The following is a 27,599-nucleotide window of genomic DNA, read 5'->3' as shown; positions in this document are numbered from 1 at the left end:
GTACCGTGCCACAGTAGCCCTGATACTAACTAGCTGCTTTGGGCTTGCGAACCCGCGATTTGTCAACGGCATTCCATCTTACCTTGGCTTCCAGAGCACGGGCTAGCCTCACCTAGGTCCCAGATGGAGTCGACGCCATTCGGGATGCAAAATGCGTTGAAGAGCTCGAGCCTGATTGGAAGAAATCCTTGTCCGATCCTCAATGAACCCTAGTATGTACCTTTCCGTCACCCCTGAGCCTGGGTTAATGACACCCCGGGGTTGAATCTGTAATTCTTACCTCATAAACTGCATCTGTTTATGGCAAAAGTCGAGATTAACGATTATAGTACTTGATTGTAAAGACTTTTGAACGATAGATAGGTACCTAAAGTAAATAATTAAATAAATTAAAAATACCTCTTATAAGATATATGTGTAAAAATATACTTGGGAATTTCTTCAATTTTTTCTTAGCGCAGTTTCTTGGTGTAACTAGTTAATTAAATTTTTCGTTCAGAGAACAAGAATATTCCAAATATTACATGGTAAAATGTCATGCCGCTATACTCATTGAAGTCTCATGTCTCTTACCTGGGTACCTGGGTACCTAGATAGGCAAGTACTCGGGCTATAGTATAGTGGCGAGATATTCCTACAGCGGGTCTCTAAAAGATATGGTAAACTTATAAAACCTTCCTTCTGTCGTAGACGTCTTTTGTTCGCCGTTATTATTGTAAAGAGCTTGGACGAAGGTATGGCTGTTTGTAATCATGATTATCTCACAGAACAACGCCGTCTTTGCTAGCCATAGCTCTCTTAAAAATGGCATTAACGTGTCCGTAAGCTCGATATCGAGCCCCCCATCTCCGGACTACGCTTCTTTTTTGAAGTCCAACAGACATGAGAGGAAAATCATCTTCGATCTTCTCATCCCAGAACTCGGCTCTGGGATTTCAGCTGCCGTCAAAGCATTTACCGCTTGGACCATTCTCCTGTCGTCCCACGGATGCACGGCAGAACTTAGCATATTCGCCCCTGGATCGGGAGAATTTACCGGCCCCCTCAACATACCTTTCCAATGGAACTCCCAAGTTGGTGACCTTACACGCCAAGTCAAGTCCAAACTTAAGGATGCTCTCCTAGGCCCGGTAGAGGCAACATCCTCAGATGATGCTAGTACATCTAGTGAAGAGCGAGAGGGAGAATATACATTCTTAATCTCTATCACTCGAGACCAACTTGGCTCCAGAGAAATCTTACTCGAATGCCTCATACACGATGACCAAATTTGTACGAGAGCAGTTACTCACGGTAGCCCCTCTGACAAGGCTTTATCCCTTCACCTCTTTAGGCGGCAATATGAGTACATTGTTCGCCAGATTTGCCTTCCCGATGGCGATGAGAAGCCGCTCATCGACCTGAAGGCCATATCAGTTCAAGACCTTGATTATATCTGGTCTTGGAATGCTCGGCTCCCGCGTGGAGTCGACGATGTCTGTATACATGAAGCATTCATGGAGAGAGCACGACGGCATCCCGACCTGTTGGCTGTTTCAGCACACGATGGCGACTTGACGTATCGTGAGCTAGACGAGCTGTCAACCCGTTTAGCTCATGTTCTCACCCGTCACGGACTCCAACCCCATAGCACTATAATTGTCTTCATCGAAAAGTCAAAATGGGTTCCTGTCGCCCAATTAGCAATTATGAAATCTGGATGTGTTTCTACCGTACTAGATGCGTCTCTCCCACTTCAACGGCAGCAGGCTATTGCCGAGCTGGTTCAACCCTCGGCTATCTTAACGTCGCCGACATGCGAAGATCAAGCCAAATCCTTAGGTCTAGGCTGTCCCCAATTTGTTCTGGATCACACCTCAAGTAAAGACTGGCCTATCGCTCAACCCACATCCCTCCCAACGGTCAGCCCCTCGTCCTGGCTGTACATAGTTTTCACTTCGGGAAGTACAGGTACTCCCAAAGGCGCTATTATCAGCCATGCGAACTATGCCAGCGCGGTTGCTACTCAGCAGAAAGGCCTAGATTTCAGAGAATTTGATCGAGTCTTTGACTTTGCCTCATATGCATTCGACGCTGCTTGGTGTAACTTTATACATTCTATCATGATCGGAGGTTGTCTATGTATCCCTTCTGACGAAGAACGGAAGGGGGACCTTGCGGGAGCTCTCCGTAAATACCAAGTCAATTACGCTGTCCTCACTCCTTCAGTGGCTTGGTTCCCTGCTTCCGAACTCCCTGACAGTCTCCGCACCATCCATTTTGGTGGAGAACCACTTAAAGCGGCCCTTGTCAAGGAGTTGTCTACTAAGTCAACAGTGATCAACGCCTATGGTCCCGCCGAGTGCTCAACCGTTAGCACCGCAATTGTGGCGGATCCTAACGATGAAAACGACCCAACAATTGGTACTGGTCTTGGCGTTTGTACTTGGGTCACCAAATTAGATGGGAGTGACCTTGTGCCTATCGGAGAGATAGGAGAGCTATGGGTTGAAGGTCCTATAATCGGCCAAGGATATCTGCGCAACCCCGAGGTGACAGCCAAGACGTTTGTCGAGAATCCAAAGTGGCTTCTACGTGGTTGCCCTAGCCTCTCGGGTATCAAAGGCCACACTGGTCGCCGGGGACGTCTTTATCGGACGGGTGACCTTGTTCGCTATAGACCGGATGGCAATTTGGAGTTCGTAGGCCGCAAGGACTCTCAAGTTAAGATTCGTGGTCAGCGCGTTGAACTTGGAGAGATCGAGTACAATCTTCAGCGCGCCTTAACGGACGAGGCCAGGGCCAAGAATGTGCAGATTATCGCCGAGGTCATCAAGCCGGATGGCAGCGATGTATCAACGCTTGTATCTTTTATTTTCATGGCGGTCAGCTCAGGAGTGTCGTCGGAGGATGCGAGGTCAATCCTTCACGAAGCTCTAGTAGGCATTGAAGACCGTCTGTCCAAATTTGTACCACCTTATATGATACCCTCAGCCTTTTTTCCTGTTGAAGAAGTACCGATGACGCCTACTGGTAAAGTGGACCGTCGACGCCTTCGCGAAAGCGGCGCGAAGCTATACTGGCAACAACTGAATGCCCAACCAGTGCCGGAAGAAGAAGAAGAGGCTTCTGAGTTAGAGGCCAAGATCCGTCAAGTTTGGAGCGAGGTCTTGAATCTTCCTATCCGAAGTATTAGCTTGGACTCGGCGTTCACGCGTCTGGGAGGCGACTCCATTTCCGCTATGCAGGTCGTCTCGCGTTCGCGTTCGCAAAACATTTCTATCAAAGTTGCAGATATCCTGAAACTCCAAACGGTCCGGCTTCTAGCCCAGTCTAGTAAGCCTGTTCAAGAGAAGGTGAATTTGAAGAGTACACAAACCGACGAGAGCAAATCTTGGTCCTTGACGCCTATTCAGCAAATATTCTTCGACAATAATCCTCAAGGTGTTAACCATTATACCCTTAGTTTTATTGTCAAGCTGGCTAGATGGACTACTCACCAGGAATTACTTGAGGCGCTCTTAACTCTTACTACTCGTCATAGCATGCTACGTGCCCGGTTCCGTAAGCACACCGAGGAGTCTACCTGGGAGCAATACATTGCACTAGCTGGACCTAAATCATTTCTCCTCGAAGAGCATGATTTCATAGACCGCTCGTCTACCGAGCTTGTGGTCCAAGAGCGACAAGCAGGTTTGGATCTCGTCAATGGACCCGTATTTGCCGTGGACGTCTTCAATAGTCCCGATGGAGCACAAACCCTTCTCATGAGCGCGCACCACGTCGTGATGGATCTGGTATCCTGGCGCATTATTTGGCACGAGCTTAGCCAATACCTATCAGGCACTACGCATCTACCACCGCTTGAGCTCTCATTCCAAGCATGGTGTAGACTGCAGCGGGAGGAGGGTGAGAAACTCAGTCCTGCCACTGTTCTGCCGTTCGATATTACCCCGGCGAATTTCGATTACTGGGGCGTGAAGCCTGGCGAGGTGTTCTTTAGAGACGCTGAGTTGAATCTGTCTGTCGTTGATGCCGAAGCAACTGCTCTGCTTCTAGGCGCGAGTAATGATAGTTTCCGAACCGAAATTCTAGACATTCTCGTGGGAACCCTTATCTTCAGTTTTGCACAGACCTTCCCTGATCGACGTCCACCCCCTGTATTCCTCGAAGGCCACGGTCGTGAGCCCGTAGCCGGGATGGATGACTTTGATTTGTCTGAAGTTGTCGGCTGGTTTACTTCTATTCATCCTATTGAGCTTGGTGGTGGACCGGAAAGTTCCATCCTTGACATGATCAAGTTCGCCAAGGATGTCCGCAGTAGAGTACCTGGTAAAGGTAGACCCTACTTTGCCTCTCGCTTCTATAGCGAAGCTGGAAGGAAAGCTTTCGAGTCTCACAAGCATGTTGAACTGATTTTCAACTATCGAGGTTCATTCCAGCAGCTGGAAGACGCCAAATCTATCATCAAGCTTGAAGATAGGGAGGATCGCAATGTGTTTATTCCTGGAGATGGTGCAGATTATCAGCGGCCGTCTCTTATCGACATAAATCTCGTCGTCCAGGAAGGTAAATTACAGATCTTCACAAGCTCTCATAAGCACATGCGAAACCATGAGTCGGTCCTTCGCTGGGCGAACTTATACGCAAAGACCCTTACGAGTGTCGCTCATGAGCTTGCCAACTTGCCAGTTCGCCACACTCTCGCCGACTTCCCACTCCTCGACATTTCATATACTGGCCTAGAAGCACTTACCGCCCAACTGGAGGGCGAAGGGATTAAAGTGACAGATGTGCGGGACGTATATCCCTGTACTCCTATGCAGGAGGGTATCCTCATTAGCTCCAGTATAGGCACTGCATCCTACCACAGCGTCAACATTTGGCAAGCGACCTCTGCTGGATCAGTGGTCTCTGCCTCTCGCCTTAAGGAAGCATGGGAGAAGGTCTCGCGCGCACATCCTGTATTCTCTACCGTGTTCTCAACAAATCCCGATACTGGTCGCTATGTTCAAATTGTATTGAACCGTTTCAACGAAGCCACGATCTCGCAGGCTACGGATTCTGAGACGGCCGTTGAGCATCTGACAAATATGGAAGGGTTTAAAACCTCTCCTTCTCAACCGCATTGTTTCTTCACAATATGCACTGGCAAGGAGGGCGATATCGCATGCCGGCTGGAAATGACACACGCTCTTATGGATGCCTTGTCCATACCAGTCATAATAGGGGATCTTGAGAAGGCATACTCGGGACAGAGTCTATCGTTGCGCCCGCCCTTCCGGAACTACGTTGAACACATCCAAAGCACCCCAGCGCAGAATCGATTGTCATACTGGAAGCAGTATCTCGCTGACGTCAAGAACTGTAACTTACCGGGAGACAAGGCCTTGGATCGCTCAAAGACAGAGCGTAAAGGTAAGTATGAGTGGATAACTCTGCCAAATGCTGTTACGGCACCTATTTCTAGGATATGCCGCGAAAAGGGGTTGACTCGGTCCGCGTTTCTTCACCTTGCCTGGTCATTGGTGCTTTCGCACTTCACTGGTATGCGACAGGTACTGTTTGGCTATATCTCGTCTGGTCGCGATACTCCAATTGATGGCATCGAGGATATCGTTGGTCCCTTGATCAACATGCTGATCGCACGCGTTGATTTGGAGCAATCTTTGCCTGATATAATAGCTGCCATTAACAAGTACAACATCGAGCATTTGGAGAACCAATATGTGTCGCTGGCAGAGATTCAACACGAAATCTCTGTGAAGCAGCTTTTCAATTCGAATATCACGGTCCGTGAAGCTCGTGGAGTTTCCTCTGCGGCTGATGGAAGCATTCAGCTGGAGGAAATCTCAGAGGAGGACCCGCATGAGGTAAGTTCTCGATATCTTAACTTGCTAAGCTCATGTTTCTGACGATGTATAGTACGATTTGGTCTTGGCTGGTACTCTTGACAAGGGCGATACCGAAGTCAGCTTCCAATATCGAACTGACTTTATAAGCCCGACAAACGCCTGGGCAATCCAAGTTGCTTTAGAAAATGCTATCAACTTCCTTGGTTCCGTGTCGGAGCAAGATACACCAGCTGCTGCATCATACGCTAAGTTTAACGAGTCGTTTTATGATGCCTACTTCTATCATATAGCCGGTACGGATGAAGTATATGCTGTCGAACAGTGGAAAGCTCAGTTCCAGGGTCTTGAACCCGGCTGCCATTTCCCAGTACTTCCCCCAACGTCTCTTAAACCAGTTGCCAATGCCACGGCTTCTCATGTAATTGAGAACTTGGAATGGAGAAACGACTATGATGTGAGCGCGCAAGTACTTGCGTCATGGGCTCTTCTGCAAGCGTCTTATGGAAGTTCTACCGACGTATTGGTCGGTGCCAGCTCGCTAGGCGGCGAATATGGAGCGACAAGTGGTAGAATCCCAGCACCATTTCGGACGAAGGTCGATCTCAACCAGAGCGTCTCGTCCTACCTTGACTCAGTCCAGTCAACTGTGGTAACTTGGACAAAGCTGCCTCTACTTGCAATTCATAGGCTCCGTGAGCTAAGTGACGAATCGGCTCTTGCCAGCGACTTCCAGACCGTGTTGAGTTTTAGCAGAGCGTCAGCTCAAGACGATGGAAAAGACTCACATGTTGATTCTAACACGAGCCGGGCGCTATTTATAGACTTTGTCGTCGTTGCCTCTGGTGTTAAACTAAATGCCAAATTTGACGAGCATGTTATCAGTACCGAACAAGTAACCAGGCTCCTTTCGCAGCTTGAGGCAGTGCTTCGTCAAATTAGTTCAACTGTCAAGTCTTCTTCAACTTTATCTGAGATTGATACCATTACTGAAAAGGATCTCGAAACTATCTTTTCTTGGAACGCAACGCCGTATAAAGAAGTCCAGGATCTCATCCACAATCTCATCGCAAAGACAGTCCAGACAATGCCAGATGCTCCGGCTATATCCTCTTGGGATGGACAGCTCACATACCGTCAGCTTGATCGACTTTCAACTCGTTTGGCTCATCGGTTAGTTCAGCTTGGTGTTGGCCCTGAAGTTATCGTGCCGTTCTACTTCGAAAAGTCTATGTGGGTGCCGGTTTGTGTAGTAGCTGTGATGAAGGCTGGAGGGGCTGGTGTGATGATTGACAGCACACAGCCTATTGAACGAGCTAGTAGCATCGTCAGTCAAGTAAATGCTACACTCGCTTTGACATCAGCCGACAACGTGGAGAGAGCTGCAAACTTTGAAAGAGTACGGCTCCTTGTCATCGATAAAGCTCACATGGACTCGTTGCCAGATCCAGAGGCAGGACAGTCTCTACCTCAAGAAGTTCAGGCCTCGGACCTCCTCTACGTTTCCTTCACGTCAGGAAGTACGGGCAAGCCAAAGGGCGCCATGATTACACATTCCAATTTTGCAGCCTCTATCCGCAACCAACAAAAAGCTCTCGGCTTTAGAGCTGGCCAGAGGGTTTATGATTTTGCCTCTTACGCTTTCGACGCCAGTTGGTCAAATGTGTTACACTCACTTACATCCGGTAGTTGCTTGTGTATCCCATCAGAACATCAGCGAAGTAACGCGCTTTTGGAGTCCATCAGGGATAGCAAAGCTACACTTCTGAATGCGACTCCCTCCGTTCTGCGCCATCTTGACCCTAAGCAGCTCCCTGACATCGAGCAAGTTTTGATGGGTGGCGAAGCCTGGGCCGAGGCAGACTTCCTTGACTGGATTGACAACACGAAACTAATCAACAGTTATGGTCCGGGTGAATGTACAATCAAGTCCTGTCTCACTCGCGCATTCCGAGGTATGGTTCCCAACACTATCGGCGTTGGAATAGGTCTTCATACATGGATCGTGAGAACGGACGGTTCAGAGAGGCTTGCTCCATTGGGTTCCGTCGGTGAGCTTTGGCTTGAGGGACCCCAAGTTGGACGTGGTTATATAGGAGACGAGACAAGAACCGCTGCCACGTTCTTGACGAGACCGAAGTGGACAGACGACAGCAATACGCCTTGTCGTTTCTACCGCACTGGCGATCTGGTTCGTTATGGCGTTGACGGCGCTCTCGTCTTCGTTAGTCGCATAGATTCACAGGTCAAGATTCGCGGCCAAAGGACAGAGCTTGGTGAGGTCGAACATAGTCTCAAGAGAGCCCTTAATGCTGGCGATCTCAAGGCTCAAGTTGTTGCTGACGTCTTCAAACCCCTCAATGGTGACAATCCTATTCTCGTTGCATTCTTGAAGGCCGAGGAACCAAACGCCTGGCACAAACTCGCCGGCGTTGACGAGCGGCTCGCAGAAATGGTACCACAATACATGATTCCGACCGCTTATATCGCACTCGAGGAGTTTCCTATGACTGCTACAGGCAAAATCCACCGCCAAGCTCTACGTGCAACTTACGAGCAAAAGACGCTGGAGCAACTTGTCGCCCAAGATGTGTTCCGCGTAACTGCTCATCGGGCTCCGAGGACCCCATCCGAGAAATTCTTACAGGGTCTCTGGGCGGAGATACTGAAGATTGACCCCGCCACAATTTCGGCTGACGACAGCTTTCTCCGCATTGGAGGAGATTCGCTTGGGGCTATGAGGCTTGTTAGCTCTGCGCGAAAGCGCAATGTTTCGCTCAGTGTGGCTGATATCTTCAGGAGGCCCAAGCTCAGCGCTTTAGCAGAGCTGATTGAATCGCAGAAACCCACTTTGGAGTCAACCGAGTCGGTCATTGAGCCTTTCTCACTCATTGATGGCAAGATCTCAGTGGAAGAGGCCAGAAACCAAGCAGCGCGACTCACGGGCCTCGAGGTTGCCGACATTGAAGATGTTTTCCCCAGCACGCCTTTGCAAGCAGGATTGTTGGCTGAGACTGTCCGAAGACCAGGTGATAACATTCTAACTGAGACGTGGAACTTTAGAAAAGATGTCGATATTAGTCGTTTCCGTACTGCGTGGGAAAATGTCGTTCGAGCACACCCTATTCTGAGAACTAGGATCATCGAGCTCCCTCAACAAGGCCTCGTCCAGGTCATTGTCCGACACGAAAGCAGCGGCATTGAAGACGGCGTACCGGCGCAGCAATTTGGACTTGGCACTCCCTTGGTCAACTATAAAATATCAGAGTCTTCTTTCTCATGGAGCATTCACCACTCTCTTTACGATGGATGGTCTGAGCCACTCATTTTCGACTCTTTGGTCAGAAGTTACCGAGCAGAGCCAATTGAAGATGCTGCACCTTTCCAGGCCTTTATAAAGTATGTCCAAGACTCCAACGGAGCCGGGGCCAAGGAATTCTGGGAAAATCAGTTCCAGAACTTTAACGCGCAAAACTTCCCTATCCTTCCCTCGAAGACCTACAAGCCAAGATGTGACCAGCGTTTGGAGATAGATATTAAAGACATCATTTCTGATGACGACTACACGGCGGCCACGAAGATCAGGCTTGCCTGGGCCATCTTGTTATCGACAGTCACTAACTCTGCGGATGCTTCGTTTGGTGCAACAGTATCCGGTAGACAAGCGAATGTACCCGGAATGGAGAATATCAGTGGCCCAACAATTGCCACAGTACCGCTACGAGTGGCAATCGATCGCTCAAAGAGTGTAGAAGAATTACTTCAACAAGTACAGTTACAGGCCGCAGATATGATGCCGTTTGAACAAACCGGACTTCAGCAAATACGACGTATCAGCGAAAACTGTGATCTCGCGTGCCAATTCCAATCACTAATGGTCATCCAGACCGGACGCAACCAGGATGCGGAAGATATTCTATTCGAATCTTCTTTCGTAGAACCCGAAGCTGAAGGCCTAGACCCATTCAGAAACTATGCCATTCTCCTGGAGGTTCTGCTTAAACCGGAAAGCATTTTCCTTCGCGCCGACTACGACTCTAATGTGGTGTCTCCATCCCAATTCCGTCGTCTCGCAGACCGTTTTGAGAACATCTTGAGGCAAATATCTTTGCCTGAAGTCCAGGACAAGCCCGTTTCTCTGCTCGATACAAGTAGCCTAGAGGACCTAAAGCAGATCTGGAGTTGGAACAACACTTTCCTAGAGAAAGCCGAGAAAACAATCCACGGCATCTTTGGAGAAATCGCCACGCAACAACCTGATGCTCCGGCTGTTTGCTCATGGGATGGTGATTTCACTTATGCTGAGCTAGATGGCGTATCCACACGAATTGCTCACGAAATACTCCGGGCTGGTCTTCCACAATCCGGCCAACGCATCGTACCTTTGTTCTTTGAAAAGTCAAAATGGACATCCGCCTCCCAACTTGCCGTTATGAAAGCCAATGGCACTTGTGTTACGCTTGATGCTTCCCTTCCTGTTGCCCGTCTGCAGACTGTCATGGACCTTACTTCGCCCCAAGTCATCATAACTTCCACTGAGCAGGAATCTCGAGCACGAGAAGTAGCTCCATCGACCGCAAAGATCATAGTAGTAAGTGATACTCATGTGCCTGCATTTGAAGTCCCCCAAGATCCATCTCTACCAAATGTAGACCCGGATACTTGGCTCTACGTGGTTTTCACCTCTGGTTCGACAGGTGTTCCCAAGGGTGCGATTGTGAGCCACTCCAACTTCGCAAGCGCTATTAAATACGGCCAAGAGGCGCTCAGATATAGCCCCGAAACTCGCACATACGACTTCTCATCTTACGCCTTCGATGCCTCCTGGCTTAATGTGCTATACACTCTTTGCGGAGGTGGATGTCTCTGCGTCCCATCTAACTACGAAATCCAAAACGAGCCCAAGGAAGCGGTTGCTCGAAGAGGTGCAAACTCGGCGCTCATGATCCCCTCGGTTTCTCGATTCATGCACGGAGTAGACTTCAAAGTCATCAACTTCGGTGGTGAAAAACTAGGCCGTGACGAGATTGACTATTGGAAAGATCATGCTGTCCTCCTTCACTCGTACGGTCCATCCGAGTGCACGCCTATTGCGATCCATACCACACTCGATCCCGCACGTGAACGCATCGTTATTGGTAAGGCCCTCGCGACGCGAATTTGGATCGTCGAGCCAGAGCGTGGTCACTCATTGGCAGCTGTCGGTGATATCGGCGAGCTTTGGATCGAAGGACCTACTGTCGGCCAAGGCTACCTTAACGAGCCGGAGAAAACGAAAGCACTATTCGTAGAAGATCCACAATGGCTCGTACAGGGCTGCCCTGGCCATCCCGGCCATCGTGGGCGCCTATATCGTACGGGTGATCTTGTTCGATACGAAGAGGATGGCAGTGTCGAGTATATTGGACGAAAGGATGCCCAGATCAAAATTCGTGGACAACGTGTCGAGCTTGAAGAAATCGAGCATCATGTTCACGATGCTATCGGAAAGGATATTGCCTCTCAAGTTATTGTGGATATCATCAGGCCATCTGGTTCTACCGAAGCTGCTTTAATTGCCTTCATCAAGCTCTCCCAAGGAGAAATTGTTTCTAGTACACCGGAGGCGTACGCCCATGCGCAGGAGCTTGCTTCCTCTGCCAACCGTCTCCTGTCTGCCACAGTACCAGGTTACATGATTCCGAATGGTTATATGATCGTGGATAACATTCCGAATACGGCATCAGGAAAGGTCGACCGTGGTAAACTGCGCGAAGCCGCTTTAGCCATGCGAAAGGAGGATCTCCTTCGCGTAGACAGCATTGGAAGACGCGCGCCGGAAACCCCCAACGAAGTCAAGCTCCATGCTATTGTTGCTCGAATACTTTCTTGGAGTGGAGAATCTTTTGGCATGGATAATAACTTCATCCAGCTTGGTGGCGACTCTATTAGTGCCATGAGACTAGCTTCAATTGCCCGGGACGAAGGAATTCCCCTGACGGTCGCAGATATTCTTACCAAAGACCGGATTGCCGATCTTCTCATAACGGATCCCGAGGCCGATCTTGTCAATGAAACCGAACAATCGCTTTTCGGCTTGCTAGACGTGCCAGATCTTAGAGCTTTCATTGAAGAAGAAGTGATACCGCAAATTCTACCCGGCCGTGGAAAACTTATTGACGTTCTTCCAACAACAGACATGCAATCTGCATACCTTAAAGATAACCTTGTTACACCCCGACGGTCTTGGTTCTACAGCTATATTGACTTTGACCAAATTGCAGATGAACAACGCCTTATCCAGAGCATTGAAAAATTGGTTGAACACTGCGATATCTATCGAACAGCCTTCATTCGCTCTGGTGATTCCTTCTTCCAAGCTATCTTTGACTCGTGGAAGCCTACCATCAACGTTATCAACGACGTAGATTCTGCCGAAATTACTCTTAACAAGGTCATAGAAGAAGAGACCAACTCTCCGATCTCTCTAGGAGCTCCGTTGATACAATTCACACTTATCAAAGAGAAGACCGGAAAATCCAAGCTTGCCTTTGGCAGGTCACACGCAGTTTACGACGGTATCAGCATAGGCCAAACCTTGAAAGTCTTGGCCGGTATCTACAATGGCTCGACTCCGGAGATCAAAGACTTCAGGCAATACGTGAACCACACTCAATCAAACAAGGCACGAAGTTATTCTTATTGGCGTAAGGCCCTTGAAAACTCTTCAATTACTACGCTACCTTATGGTTCATCGTCGCCCGCTCAGGATGGCCCACCAATTGTGCTTAAACGCTCTATTCCTACACCCAAAACCCCCTCTGGAATTACACAAGCTTCCCTATTCACGCTAGCCTGCGCCACTGTACTCAGTCGTCTAACAGGGTCCCAAGACGTTGTCTTCGGCCGCGTTGTCTCTGGGCGCGCAGCCGTTCCTGCTTCCCTCCAGGACGTCGTTGGTCCTTGTCTGAACCGCATACCCGTCCGCGTACAGTTTACTCCAGGTCAGAGCAAATCCGAACAGCTTGCAACCCTACAAAAGCAGTATGTTGAGAACATTGCGCACGAAACGACCGGCCTACTGGATATTGTCAAGCACTGCACAGATTGGCCGCAAGACACAAAAGATTTCGGCTGCTGGTCGCAGTACCAGAACATTGACGAAAACCCCGAATTGGATCTGCCCGGCGCGAAGGGCGGATTGGGAAGTCCAGAAATGTACCATATTCCGTTTGCGGCTAATTTCTTGGAGATCTTCGCGATCCCGAGTAGTGATGGCACGCTCACGGTGAGACTTATTGCAGGATCTGGATATGCGGAAAATGTAAGAAACGAGTTGATTGAAGGAGTTTGTGCGGAATTGACGGATGTATTCTGAGGGTGAAATCCATTGTATTACGACTGGTTGAATGTCAGAGGATTCTGGAGTCTACAGATTTGTGGTCACTGCATCAGCGAGGTGCAGTAGCACATGTATTACGGCAATTTCCAAATTGCTCTTAAGTTCTTCTATGTATGGATATTGATAGCGCTAGGGACTGCCTCGGGAGGCTGTACTGGATCCTATAACTATTGATGTTGTTCTAGGCAAATACAGCTACACGCTCTAAAATAGGGGCTCAGGGGTTCTCTAGATTCGTGACAAACGAGCTACGCTCTTTGGAGGAATCAGTACATATACGAAGCGGCTAGGAATAACCAGCCTTTAGAAGAATCTCTACATATATAGAAACATAGAATATTCGAATATAACTAGGTACAGACTATTTTTCCATCATCGTGTACCCGGTGAAGTGAAGTTTCGTGGCTGCCTCCGCCTTCGGTAGATGTGATGATATCTAGACTCTCCCCCCCGTAATATATCACTTCCACAACTTTTCAAATCAAGATATATAGCCCAGTCCCGCCGCCGTGCATATGTGAAACCTGTAGAATATCGCGCTATACATAGTATAAGCCCTAGTCTCAGTAGGCATGCAGCTCGTCTCCTGTAGGAACCTCCTCTCCACACAGGATACATCATGCACGGCGTCTTCAGCCAGGGCTAAGGTCGAGGGGTATTCCCGATGACGGGATTCCCCTGGCGAATAGTAGAAGGTAACGTTACTAGTGCTGAGTGAGTTTGTAGAATATCTTGCGAGCGAATTCCCGGATTCATGACTTACCATCTATCTCCAACAACAATCTTCCCGTATAGTTTTGACTGCTCCCTTCTTCGAAAACATCCCTAAATTATCATACTCTATCATAACAATGACCTTAAAGGTTCACCATCTCCAAGTCTCCCAGTCTGAGAGGATAGTCTGGCTCGCTGAAGAGCTGGGCATTGACTATGAGCTGGTGATCCACAAGCGCGATCCGTTCCTCAGTCCTCAGTCTATCAAGGATATCAACCCTATCGGGCAGGCGCCTGTAATCCAAGATGGATCTCTTACGCTCGGAGAAAGCGGTGCCATTACCGAGTACATAATACAAAAGTACGGCAATGGTAGACTGGCCCTAGGCCCTGACCACAAAGACTGGACGCAGTATCTTTACTGGTTCCATTTCGCCAACGGCAACCTGCACCCTCAGATGAGCCGCGTGATGGTGTTGAAGCACTGCCACGTAGACGAGAGTGAGCCTCACGCTCAGCGCCATTTTTCGCAACTAGCGAAGTTCCTCAGATTCTTCGACAACCACGTCAAGGATAACGAGTGGCTAGCCGGTACTGAATTCACGGCCGCCGACATCATGAACGTCTTTCCTCTCACGACCATGAGAACTTTCTTCCCGTACGACCTCTCGGAGTACCCTAATATTCTGAATTACCTTAAGCGCGCCACCGAGCGCGAAGGGTATAAGAGGGCTAGGGCGAAGGGCGATTCTGAGTTACCCCTCATGATCGACGGCAAGCCACCAGCACAGTTCTTCGACAAGCTCAAGGCAGAGGGCAAGATTTAGAGCGCTCGAGTCCGGATTAAGGTCGATTTCATACGACTCGGAAGGGGACCTACAGCCAATGGAAATCCTAAAGTCCATGGTCCTTATCTTGTGAACTAGTCATTTGGTGACTAGGATCTAGAGAATATTACATAGCAACGTCGGCCTGTCTTCGTTAACTAGCTGTCAAGTAAAAAACCTTATAAGAATAAATTACGTTAAATAAACCAACGGGTTTAAAAAACTACTTTCGTTTGAAATCTGTCTTACTAGAAAATGCACCTCAATACCAAATGACTTGAGACGAGCGTAATCAAAACTCCAAACTATCAACGAAGAGAATCCCCTAGCACAATTTGAATAGCTCACCCGAGGAGTCGTATCTGAGTGACATGTATTATTCATTTAAATCAGCCGCTCGAATATTTACGACAGCTAAGAATTGTATCTTCGCCATCTAAATTTTGCAGGGCCCGCGATATCGCAAAACACCCTCCTGTAGGATATGTTAGCTCCGTAGAGGGTTGACTATCACTAAAACCGTTTATTATCGTCGCACCAGAATCTATTATGTTAGTACTAACGCAAGACATGTGACCATTGCTCGTATAACGCCTTCAATCTAGCATAGATCCTGTTGGTAGCGAAGGTGGGTCAATGGATCTGAAATTCTATAGTACCAATCTATATGTACTTCATAGCATGCATAGTAGGTAGGTAGATACACATATCTGCAGTGAGCGCCCAGTTTGTATAACCGCTACCGATACCGAAATGCCGTCGGTACGAGTGGACCTCTAGGGATAGAAGATATAAGGCCAATCTTAGACTTTTGAGGCATGTAAGCACATATTTACATATATGGTTAAAGTGATTCCTAACAGGTACTTAACATAATATCCACAGTTCTAATCGTGCACCATCTACCTCGGGAACCGTGACGGGCCCAGCCGTTGCATATGCTCGTCGTAAAAGTATAAGAAAATAGCATGTTACATTATTCAGGTAAAATATTGCGTGATACTACGGTAGTATTTTGTGCGGACCGTCAGAGTTGTTTTGCCTTAATCCTTGATATGGATTAATTCCATGGGAGGCGGCGATATGAAAACTTAGATAGTTTTTGCTAATTCAGCAGGAGGATAACGTGCTACAATCCAGTCATCCTCATTCAATGTCTATCTCAAGGTGGATTCAGTGCGGCGTATGTCAGCAGATTATTGTGGAAATGGCCCCGATTCGTTCCCCTGATCTTAACCCCTGTATATAATGTTACCCCTCCGGGGGCGTAAGCCAGCAATAAATCACCCCTGAAAACATTAGGTAGGTAGATGAAGGAACCGAGAGGGGGGTATGCATTATTCTTCGTCGAAAACCGTGGCTCTCTCCGCCCGAATGAAGCTGCTGGCTATTGCTGCACCAGCCATCAATAGCGCCATCGTCACAAATGGCAGGCCCATCCAAGTCCATCCTAGCTCTAGACCTGTCACTAACAACGCACTCAGCACCGGTCCTATCACGCTCCGGACCACGATACTTAGCATATGTGCTGCACTGTAGACTGCGCTCACCTGGCTGGGCCGCACTGCTCCACCTAGCAAACTCATCAGTAGCCCCGTAGAACAGCTGCCAACCGCCACAAACAGAAGACCGAGGGCCTCGATAACCAAAGCCGGTGCAATACCTATAATCATCAAGCCCAAGGCCGTTGCGGCAATGGACACGATGGCATATAGGCGGTCGCGCGCCCAAGCGGACCAGCCCCGCTTGTCAGCGATTAGACGCGTGATCAGTGGGAGGATCGTGAGAACGAATAGGCCTTGTGCACCTTGAAAGAGTGATAGGAGTACGTTGCCACGAGCGTATGAGAGGGAGAATTTAGCGTTCGTGTACTGTAAGCCGATTAGAGTAAAAAGCTCTCGAGCTCCAGTCTGAGGGGAGAAAATCAGAAGGAGTAACAGAGCTTGTCGATTCGATGCTAGCACACTAAGTAAAGGACTTAGCATGTTAGATGCTTCTCCAACGATAGAATTAGACACTTTCGTAGGTGTCGGTGATTCGGAACGCAGCGAGTCTGTGGTTTGCGGCGATGTAGAATCAGCTAGTAGCGCGGAGTGCTCAGTAGACCTCTTCCTTAAGTTTAACGTCTCCGGAATAAATATCGTAAGCAAGAACGCTCCCGAAAACAGCGTTCCCGCAGCTAGTAGCAAAACAACCCAAGTATGTCCTTTTTCCATCAGCGGACCACTGATGGCGGGTCCAAAGAAGCCCGAAATCACGTCGGCAGCGTGAAGATACAAGAAAATCTGGGCGCGTTCGGCATCATCGGCAGTGTCAGTAACCATGACATGCAAAATGGTGGAAATAACGGCATCTCCACCGCCGAGGAACAGAAAGGCGCCCGATAATAGAGCCCAGCGGATAGAAGCAAATCGCCAGTAGCACACAGCTAGTACCCAAGAAAGCGCAGAAAAAACACCAGCGCCGCTCATGATGAGCACACGCTTACGACCAATACGCTCCGCAAGCAGCCCATAAGGTACGGTGCACAACAGTGACGGGAAGATTGGGACAAGTTGCTGAAAGCCGCGAACGAGGGCAAGTTCCTTCTGTATTGGCTGCGCCTTGCAAGGATTAGGCAAGGTACCATTAGAGGCTGGAGGTAGTGAGTTTGTCTTATAGTAGTCATCGCAAATGACATTTTCGAAGACTTGAACCAGCGCGGCCGGCTGTAAATTATCTCCAAGCATCATGGTAAAGGCAAAAGCGCACAGGAGAACGATGATGCGCTGCTTATGCCTTATGGGCACAGCGTGCGGTTGTTCTGAAGGGGTAGACACATCCCCAACAACCTCAATATCATTCCGAAGTAGGGGAGAAGATTCATCCACATGATGGGATTCATCGTGAGTGTTGGTAATATCTGCGGAAGTCATTATGGCAGTTGATACAACCTCACAGTCGACAAAACACCAAGCCCTTAGGGGAAGAGGAAACGCGCAGGCAAGGGTAAGCATTCACTAAAGCCCGGAAAACACGATAGCGGATAAAAATAAAGAGAGTGACGAGGTGAGGTTCAAAAAGCGGTAACAGCGAGTGTCATTTTTGACTTGATGCCTTAGGTAAGTTATGATTACCTTCAATCCGAGTTGCTTTCCATTATTGATGTTATGTAAAGTAAAAGCACGGTCCATGTTTAAGCCTATTGTAAATCACCTTATTTAAATGACTCGTTATCTTCTTATACAGTCTAAGTACATAAAAATACTTATCACCATATAATTCAAATACGCTCAAATACGACTAGGCAGCCAGGATGATTGATATGTGTGTTTTTAATTACAAACCAACTATTCCTAGGTAGCAAATGAATGGATAATCGTATTATACAAGAGTGATGATTCCCGTCGAATTGTTCATAGCCCCATCAAGCCACCAAGCCTTCCACTCATCCGAGAAACCCCCTATATCATAGTCTCTACACTCACACATGAAGATGCCAACTCGTTGGAACTTTTTGCCTTCCACATGTTCTAACATGAGCACATAAAGGGTCTCACCTTCTATTTTACATATCGGGATACAAGTGCCTTCGATCACTTCTGCTCCTGCAAACTTTTCTGCTCGATCCGACATGTCGAAACATATGTCCGCCCACGTGAATCTGCCATAGCATTGTGTCTTCTCTTCGTCAGTGTATAACTTGACAACCCAACCGTCGTTTTCGTATTTAAAATAGGATAGTTTGCATTTAACGTCGACCTCTGCGGATCGAAGGAGACCAGTGGTATCCCCACCAGGAGGCTCTGCCACGATTCTTTCGTCAATCGCTTGTATTAACGGGTCCAGCTGTTTCCTGTAAACACCATATAGTTTTACCCCACTACCCATCCCTACAGCCGCTACTGAAGCCCAACTCCAGGATGGAGCATAAGATTTGTTGCGTTGAACCCGGGTTCCTTCATTAGCCTTCCTTCTCCACAAAAGACCAAAATGTAGTGACTGTTTCCACAGACCAGCTAGATATGTATCGCCACTGGCGGCTCGAAACTCTTTGGCAATACCGGACAGGGCAATGAGTTTGTCTGAATCTTTTGTGAGATTACAAGCTGTGTATCTCGAGAGAATGGTATGCCAAAAGAAAGGACTTATCCCCCCTTCAGAGTACAACTCCATCTGGCCCCTTTGAGCTTGAATAGTTGCTTTCTTTTTGATAATCTCCTTCCTCGAATCCTTATATCCATATCCTAGCTTTCGCTGCGTGAAGTCTTGATCGTTAATTTTTCTGGAGTTTACCAACTTGATCATAATATCGGCCTCGCAATGGGTATCCCCCAGGCACTCCCAATAAATTTGATTTCGTGTGAAGTAGATAATGCGAGTAGACAAGAATCGCTCCTGTACAACCCAGCCTCGAGTGTGAAGAGCCGCCCTTTCGATCTCGTCAACCCAGATTGAGTCATTCCAGCCTATCCATGGGCCGTAGTTGATTTCCGATAGCTTGGGTACACGAATGCCAATATTAGTTGTGAATGGGTACAAAAACCTCACATTGTCCATTCTTTTATGAAACAGACCTCCCAGCGATGGGTTCACCGATGGGGAAATCGCCGATATATTACAAAATGAGTGGCGATAAACGTCAACCATTATATTGGCTTCTCTTTGCCAATCAACCTCCGAGTCTTGGAATATGCATAGCGAGTCTACCCAGAGATATCTGTAGCCTAAGCGATGGACAAAAAGAGTCGCATCGCGAAAGGTTGGCGATAGCTCGTCAATGGGTATGCCATCACGGAGTTGGTGTTCTGTTTCCTTACAGAGCTGGTTGATTTTACTCGGGTCTCCCCAACGATGAGAAAGAGTCCAATATGTAGGATAAATGTTTACTGGGGTAAGATTTGGCGCATGACAGCACAAGTCTTCCTTTCTAGTATCGCGTTGGGCCATCGCTTCGTCTCTACTCCTCAAGAAGACAGTACCAGAACACGCCTTTTGCACGTCGAGGATTCGAGTTGGAAAGAAAGCTCCAGCTTCCATGGGGGGTCTGCAGAGGTCTTCATGATCCTTCTCACATGTTGAAATCCAGCGTTGGATGTTTTCCAAAGACTGAGGAGACCCTATATAAGGGTCGAGATTTTCCCACGGTCGGGCCATCATACCATGATATTCGTTTCGCTGTTCATCGCTAGTAGATAAGCGTACTATGTTACTGAGCGCCTAAAACCAGAGGTACTTCGTGATTTGTAGAATAGGTATTACGTACCGGTAAATTCATAGTCAGCAGCCCATGAACATGAAATACCAAATGTTACACGACATTCATAGCCCTCCCCATTTATCCCAGTGTAAATATAGCAGTCAATTGTAAACTGTTCATTGGGGTCCTCCGTGACATCCCCTTCATATCTTTGGGGAGGGCACCTTGACCAGATCCAGGTACAGATGAAGCAGCCGATATCTTTACTCATCACTAAATCAGAGTACTTCTGGTGATGCGTGATTCTTCCCCAATGTTCCCTTTCACTGAATATACGGAAACTGGATTTGCAAGTAGCACATAATGACCCTTCGGGGTCTTCCATTATAGTATGTGTACTAAAAAGCAGACTTTAAGCACCGTTATATGATTTAAGCCTGTTTCAAAGATCACTAAGTTATGACATAAATACAAACAATATCATAATAGTTGAACTAGACAACAGTGTGTGGCTTAAGGGGGCCTGTGCAACGATTATGATCTTAGCTCAGTACCGTTTTACTTGGCGCTGTCGTGCAACCCAGAGAATATATCACGGCCTATTTCAACAAGAAAGAGGAGATATTTAGAACGCTCCACCACACTAGATAATACGGATCGATGCGTATTTATAATATATGGGAGCGGGGTATAGTAATGAGTATAGATCTACATAATACTATACGCCGCGTTAGGTACTTTTGGGCCAAGCCTATAATAAGCCGCCTTTTTTATTTAATTATTGATCACTTGATGGGGAGAAAGGGGAAATGGCGTTGAAGTAGTTGAAATATTTCTGTCAAGATTAACCCTTATAGATAGGTATTTAAGAAGAGTAAGAATAGCAAGTGTAATTATTTTATATGAGATATAATTGCTTGTTAGTAGATATTTTCTACAATAGATTGTTTTTATACTTATTCTAGTTGTGATCCCAAAGATTCTTAGGTAATACATATACCCTGCCCAAACTAATAACATTAGCCATAAGACGACCAGACATTAGTGCGTGTATTGGCATATAAAATGATTGCCAATAATAAGAGACTATCCGGATATGGCGGGCCGTACGTGCATGGTCTATGGCCAAATGAGGGCATAATATTTATACTAAGTAGGCAGGTAAGTAAAAGGGTTGTTGGTTGATATAAAGATTTCGATCCAACGGGGTTAGTATATTTCGGCGATACAGGTGAACCCGATACTCTTAACGCTCGCTTATCAACTCTTACCATACATGAACCATGTCATGTATGCATCATAACAAGATCTAGATATTAAACATGAAGATCATCCAGAAACTGAAGTACACCTATCCATTCTGAGAGATATGCTATCTCAACCTGCAACTAGGGGGCACTCATCCATCATACATACCATCCCAGAATCCTACACTTAATCGACATACCAAGAAGATCAAAGTATGTAAGCCACTCATATCATATTTGCTTACTTGCTTTTTCTCACCTAGAATAGCCAAGCAAAGGAATCCAATCTCATGGATTGGATCGCTAAGATCCACTTCAAATCATGTGTCTTATATATCCTGATAGAAAAGCTCAAGGGCGCCTGGGCTCGATAATTATTATTAGCTTACCTAGCTGCCTTCTGAAAACCTAGCTCCATATTTGCTATAACCATGTCTTCTATTGAAAACTTAGCATCATCCATTACGGAACAAGTCTCGAGGCTCTCGTCCCTGCTCCAAGGAGAGGGCTTGCCTTCCCCAACCTTTGAAGAATCCGGATTCAGGGATTTCGAACATGAAACGGACACACCGACAGGAAAGGCATTGCGAGAAGTACGCAATAAAATACTTGATACGGCCCATGACCTCATACGGTTGGTACAGGGTCCAACCGAACACATTCTAACTTTAACTTGGGCGGTCAGTATTATTCCGATTGTTTACATGTTAATTATCTCCTTCCTTTCGGTAGGAAGATCGCTTATACCTTTTGGATCACCTTATAGACTACAGACACGGTGAACATTGATTTGATTACTCGGTTGAAGATCCCCGAACATGTACCACTAGGGTCGTCTATATCAACCCAGGAACTCGCCGCTGCCATACGCATTCCTGAGCCTTTACTGGCTCGAATAGTACGATATGGGATTGCCAATGGCGTGTTTATTGAGGAATCTCCCAACGTCATTCGGCACTCAGCATCGTCGGCTGCGCTGGTGCAGAACCCGCACTTGAGTAATATCGTACGGTTCGGAGCGGAAGATCTTGGGAAAGTCATGATGAAAATACCAGATACAGTTGTGCTTAAGCGCGACGATCCGGCGCATGCTCCTCACACTGCATTTAACCTGGCATACGACACGGAGGAGTCGTTATTCGTTCATTTCCACAAAAATGAAGCTGCAAATAAGAGATACCACGAGTATTTAGCGGGAAGAGTAAGCACGCCCTTGTGGTCTGTTGATCGTCTACGCGCAGCTTGGCCATGGGAATCCAAGGGAAAGGTTAAGGTAGTTGATGTAAGTACTTCCTTTCCTCACCTTTGCTTATTCTCTCGTGAACTGATGGAATTTAGGTTGGTGGTTCTAGCGGCCATACGGTCCTAGCATTGGCGCCCTTGATGCCCGATGCAACATTCATCGTCCAGGATAACAATCTCTCTTCGTTAGAAATGGGACGAAGCGCCGTTGCTAAAGATCCATCTCTAAAGTCGCGCGTTAGCTTTGAAGTATATGATTTCTTCAAACCACAGACCGTTCAAGCGGATATCTATATATACCGACATATTCTACACGATTGGCAGGATGAGGACTCTGTTAAAATCCTCTCGTCGCTGCTTCCGGCCCTAAAACCGGGGGCAAGGGTTCTGATCAGCGAGGGTATTGTTCCGGAACCGCCTGCAAAGAGACTAAACACATTTGCAAGTAAAATGGTCCGGTGAGTTGTTATATTTTCCATTTTCATTTCTATAACGACAATTTTCTTTCCTAATTTCTACTTTTAATATTAATAATTTGAACCTATATATAGGGTAGAAGATACATTTATGCTCGGAGCGCATGATTCGCACGAACGCACTGTCGCTGAATTCGAGTCAATATTCCATCAAGTCAGCCCTGGAAGTTTTCGGCTTGCGGGCGTCACATCGGGCGCCGAAGCCGGAGCTTTCCAATCATTGCTAGAATTCGAATTTATTGGGTGAGAAAGTAGCATAGTAAGCACATGCTTTATCATGCAGTTCGTTAGATCTAGGCGAAAGGGGGGTATTTTGGGTTACATTTGCATGCCGCTGCTCCCCGTCTCGTGATTTTGTTCGTTACTTGATTGGGTAGTCTATTGCTTACTTACGTATCTTACTTCAACTACCAACTATATATTAGCTTAACGCTCGATTGATTGTGCTTATACTATACCTACCATCGTAATACAGGCTTCAGTTCTTATTACGCAACTAATTGTATGGATATAATCTTCATAATCATATGTACCCCGAGTTTTATGGGAGAAGAAAATAGCGCCTACCTATTAATCAGCGCTATTTAAAAACATGTATGAGATGCTACTATAAGAAGGAAAGTATAGGGAAATCTTAAATCATAGGTACTTGGAATACCAAAAAGGTGGGTGGTGTCAATAATAGTTGGATATAAATATTGCGATAACAAAATACTATTATGAAATTACCTTTTAGTGGTGAAATGGTACATTCTATAACAATTATATAAGTACACTGTGAAAGAAAAGTGATAGCTCTATTCTATTATCGCTATATCCTCCGAACTGTAGAAAAGAAATGAGTTGATCAGTCTTTAGGTATATAATTCTCTATATGGTCGCTCCTCCAGCGTCTTTAATAATTTACTACTTTCGGGATAGAATTTTGGGTATCTTCCACTTGTGAATAAAAATTAGATATGTTGCAATAGTTGCAACCGTGTAGTTGAAAATAATGAAGCCGATAAATATACCGATATTATTAGCGCGACTGCTGTAATCGAAGTCATATTGCTTTACCTATGTGATGTTAAATAACTCGTTAGTATTTTAAACTAGGCAGGTGAAATATATCAGACAGAAGAACTTACATATTCGTCTCCGTTTACATATGGGCAATATGCACAGTCTCCTATGGCATTCTCGTCGACCAGATACCCCTGACCGGATGACGAATTGAAGAATGATGCAGCGTATTCGCCACATGTCTGATTTTCGGGAGCATGGAAAACAGACATCTCCGACTCAGAACAGGATATCTCAAGCCCATGAATGGCGTTTGTAGCGAGACTTTCAACGAAGTAGTAGAGCGGCGACACATTGTAGAACCACCGCCATCCCCTGGGAGTAAGCGGAGGCGGTGAAAGGGGACCATTGAAGGTATTGATCATAAGCCAGACGAATCCGGTTGCTATTTGGGCAGCTCCGATGGTTGGGAAAATCGAAGCTATCAGTTGTGCGATGCTGGCGGTAAAAACATGGTAGAGCTCGTACATCAAGAATGCGTAGCCGGCGCGCTCAGATGAATAAAAGTACCCGGTCATGTAATACCACAAGACCCAATAGACGAATCCACCTATAAGACTAAACGGTATTTCTACTATAAATGCGCTTAAGACGAAGACGGACCAGTGGTAAACACAAGACTCCTTTTCGCGTGCAAGGAACTGATCGCGGAAGGTAATAAAGCGTGGCTCGATCTGTAGGGTAAGTATAGGCCCTGTGATGATGCTAACAAAAATGGAGAACATGTGATTCCGGGAGTCGGTCATGCTGTTGGACAACTGTAGGAATGTTAGACCGTTGATGAGGCCCATCCAGATGTTCATCTGGATTTTTCCAAGCACGTAGTCCGGATCCCGCCAGTAGTTCAAGAAAGCTCGACGGAGTACCACTCTCATTTGTTCACGGAGAGACGCAGCGAAGGCCGTGTTATGTTCATCGCCCTTGTCATCGTGTGTATTCCCCGATAAGATCTCGTCTAAGCGCTGTCGAGCCGCATGATATTCCGGTGACTCTAACCACGTCTTAGACCAGTCAACTGGAGCGCTCGCAGTAAGATCGAGAACATAGTCAGCCGGATTCTCCGTATCCCTACAGGGTCGTGCGTAGCGGCCAAAATATTCGACTAGAGTTTGGCATTGTGGTCCCATGGGTCCAAAATACGCTGTCTTGCCACCAGGGATGAGGAGCAAGAGGTTGTCGAACTGTTCGATGAGATCGAATGAGGGTTGGTGAATTGTACATAAGATGGTCTGTCCAGCATCTGCGAGTTTGCGCATCAGAGCAATGATAGAAAATGCAGAATCTCCGTCCAATCCAGAAGTAGGCTCATCTAAGAATAGTAGAATATCCGGTTTTGCTGCAAGTTCGACGCCGATACTCACTCGTTTTCGTTTCTCGAGACTTAACCCGGCGCCAGGGGTACCGATCAGCGCATCTGCCACATCATCCATTTCAAGCATCGAAATGACTGTGTCAACATAATCATATTTTTCCGAAATGGGGACCGAGGCTGGTTGGCGGAGCCTGGCCGTAAGACGTAGTGCTTCTCGTACGGTCGACGTGCTAAGATGGACATCTTGTTGCTGTACGAAGCCGGACCTCCGGTTCATCGATTGAGGGAGGGGTTCACTATCAAGATATAGTCCACTAGTTACTATACCAATGGAAGCTCTCTGGGCGAGCGTATCTAAAAGTGTAGTCTTAAAACCAGACGTTTGATTAGCAAGGAGCCAAATTTGTGCATTAGGTAGTATTATACGAACCTTTCCTGCACCCGACATTCCCATCAAAGCGGTCATAGCGCCTGGTTCTAACCATCCTAGACACTCATTAGGGGGGATAAAACTAGGGTGGATTTGAAGAGTCCTACCAGAGACATTGTTCAATAGCCGGCGATGGTTCCCTCCCACTTGGATATCTAGACAGAGGTCTTTCCAAGCGAAATGATGTTTTGAAGATCCAATTGTTTCTCTGGTCGTAATCCGAATTTGCTGCGAGATATCCACCTCGCTTGTGTCTGTATCCTGTTTTGGAGACTTCTCTTCGTCCGAAGTATCCAGAGTTCTCTTTTGTAGAGCCCCTGTGCTATAGAATATTGTAGATAGATAGCCAGAAGGGGTTTTAAACCTTTCCATTCCAATGCTAAATTGATCAGTACACATATCAGATAGATTAAACAAGCAATGGAAGCCAGTGAAACGTACGTGACGCAAATAGCAAAGAAAACGAAAAAAGCAGCGTTAATTCCGATATTTCTCCAGAGGTTAGATTGGAAGAAAGTGTAAACCGTCTCGAGATAATTCTGTCCAGAAAGCATTAAGTTGCCTGGAATCGAGCTTTGCACCGCGCAGACTTGGAATGCAGTGTCATTGTAATCTAGTCCCCGTGGAACTGTATCTTCTGCGCTGCATTGGTATTCCCTCGATACGAACTCGTTCAGCATAACAGATTCGAAAGCATAAAACATTGGCTAAGTTGGTTAGTTCAGTAGTTCTGCGTAATTAGAATGCGCTTGAATAGGGGTTCAGAACGTACATTTAGATATCGTAGCCAGCCTAGCCATACTTTCATCCCCGGTGGATTGACGTAAAATCCGGTGTAGATGATAAGCGAGTTCATCAGAATTCCTACTGGCAGAACAGCTCGTGTTGGAGTCTTGGTGAATACAGCAATGGTACGAAACATCACTCCCAATGAGACAAGCGAGATCCACAGCGTAAGGAACCAAATAAAGAAAGGACCAGCCTCCCGTTTGAAATTGACCATCCAGTATATCGGTAGGTTATATAGGATGAAGACGACCTTCCAGGGAATATCAGCAAGGATCTGCCCAAGTGCATAAGCGCCCGGTCTATAAAAACATAATGCACGCTGCTTAAGGAGAATGGGTCTTTGCGCAAAGGTGTTTCCAAACTCTGCAGTAGCTTGAAGGCACATAATAAGGACAGAGAAAAACAATGCCGAAGATCTCGTATAAATCCCGTGGGTGACCGCTTGTTGATCTCGAAAGAGTGTACCCAGCATTATTGCTTGAGCTATGGTTCCAGCAGCCTCTGCAACCCAAGTATTTCGATCTGTGAAGTGGATGCGGTAGTGACGAATGGTACACTCGTATATTTGTCTGTAAAACGGCAACTGGAAGCTTGATATCTCTCGTGACGGCGATAGTGTGGTATCATTCGGATATTCCGAAACTTCCTGTGCGTAGTACTTGCTTTCCCGGTATCTTTGTTCGAAATCAATTGAGCTAATCGGTACGGGTCGTCCACTGTAATCGGAGTGGACGTGACGAGACTTGGGATTTCCTGACATGGAAGTTAGGAAGTCTGTTAACGAAGTTTGAGGTGGGCATTCGAATCCGAGGTCCTGAAAATACTGCTTCGATTCGCTAGTAGGTCCAAAGTATACCACACGGCCTTCGCTTAATACCAATACTTTGTCAAAACAATTAGCTATTGCATCGCTGGCTTGGTAAAGAGACACAATGGTGCAGCATTGACTCTGAATAGTATACTCCTGAAGCATCTGGGCGATCCGAAGTGCAGTGGAAGAATCAAGGCCGCGGGTCGGATTGTCAAACGCCATAACACTAGAAGATATCAGTTGACACAAATGTATCACTCTCTTCGGCATGAAGCTTCTTACCTAGCTCGTGTAC

The 27,599-nt window shown here is 46.9% G+C and overlaps 4 protein-coding genes across 4 annotated transcripts; 2 read left to right on the top strand and 2 right to left on the bottom strand.

Moving 5' to 3' along the window:
- Positions 1-1,260: 1,260 nt before the first annotated feature.
- On the top strand, positions 1,261-14,753 carry GL218_07620 (Nonribosomal peptide synthetase 13; the record flags this gene model as incomplete). Its single annotated transcript, XM_033584384.1, has 4 exons — positions 1,261-1,293; positions 1,362-5,852; positions 5,905-13,098; positions 14,076-14,753. The coding sequence occupies 4 exons, from the start codon at positions 1,261-1,263 to the stop codon at positions 14,751-14,753; spliced, it is 12,396 nt and encodes a 4,131-aa protein (XP_033432394.1).
- Positions 14,754-16,090: 1,337 nt separating this feature from the next.
- GL218_07619 (uncharacterized protein) lies at positions 16,091-17,668 on the bottom strand (the record flags this gene model as incomplete). Its single annotated transcript, XM_033584383.1, has 1 exon — positions 16,091-17,668. One exon carries the CDS (start codon positions 17,666-17,668, stop codon positions 16,091-16,093), a length of 1,578 nt encoding a protein of 525 aa, XP_033432753.1.
- Positions 17,669-21,610: 3,942 nt separating this feature from the next.
- On the top strand, positions 21,611-23,144 carry GL218_07618 (6-hydroxytryprostatin B O-methyltransferase; the record flags this gene model as incomplete). The annotated part of the gene is made up of 4 exons (XM_033584382.1): positions 21,611-21,772; positions 21,946-22,461; positions 22,518-22,879; positions 22,973-23,144. The coding sequence occupies 4 exons, from the start codon at positions 21,611-21,613 to the stop codon at positions 23,142-23,144; spliced, it is 1,212 nt and encodes a 403-aa protein (XP_033432752.1).
- An 865-nt stretch (positions 23,145-24,009) lies between these two features.
- GL218_07617 (Brefeldin A resistance protein) lies at positions 24,010-25,551 on the bottom strand (the record flags this gene model as incomplete). The annotated part of the gene is made up of 1 exon (XM_033584381.1): positions 24,010-25,551. The coding sequence occupies one exon, from the start codon at positions 25,549-25,551 to the stop codon at positions 24,010-24,012; it is 1,542 nt and encodes a 513-aa protein (XP_033432751.1).
- Positions 25,552-27,599: the final 2,048 nt, after the last annotated feature.

The sequence above is a fragment of the Daldinia childiae genome (assembly GCF_008694065.1).
Source record: "Daldinia childiae strain JS-1345 chromosome Unknown Scaffold9, whole genome shotgun sequence".
Classification (NCBI taxonomy): domain Eukaryota; kingdom Fungi; phylum Ascomycota; class Sordariomycetes; order Xylariales; family Hypoxylaceae; genus Daldinia; species Daldinia childiae.
Note: the sequence above shows the minus strand (reverse complement) of the source record. Positions and strands in the feature narration are given on the sequence as shown.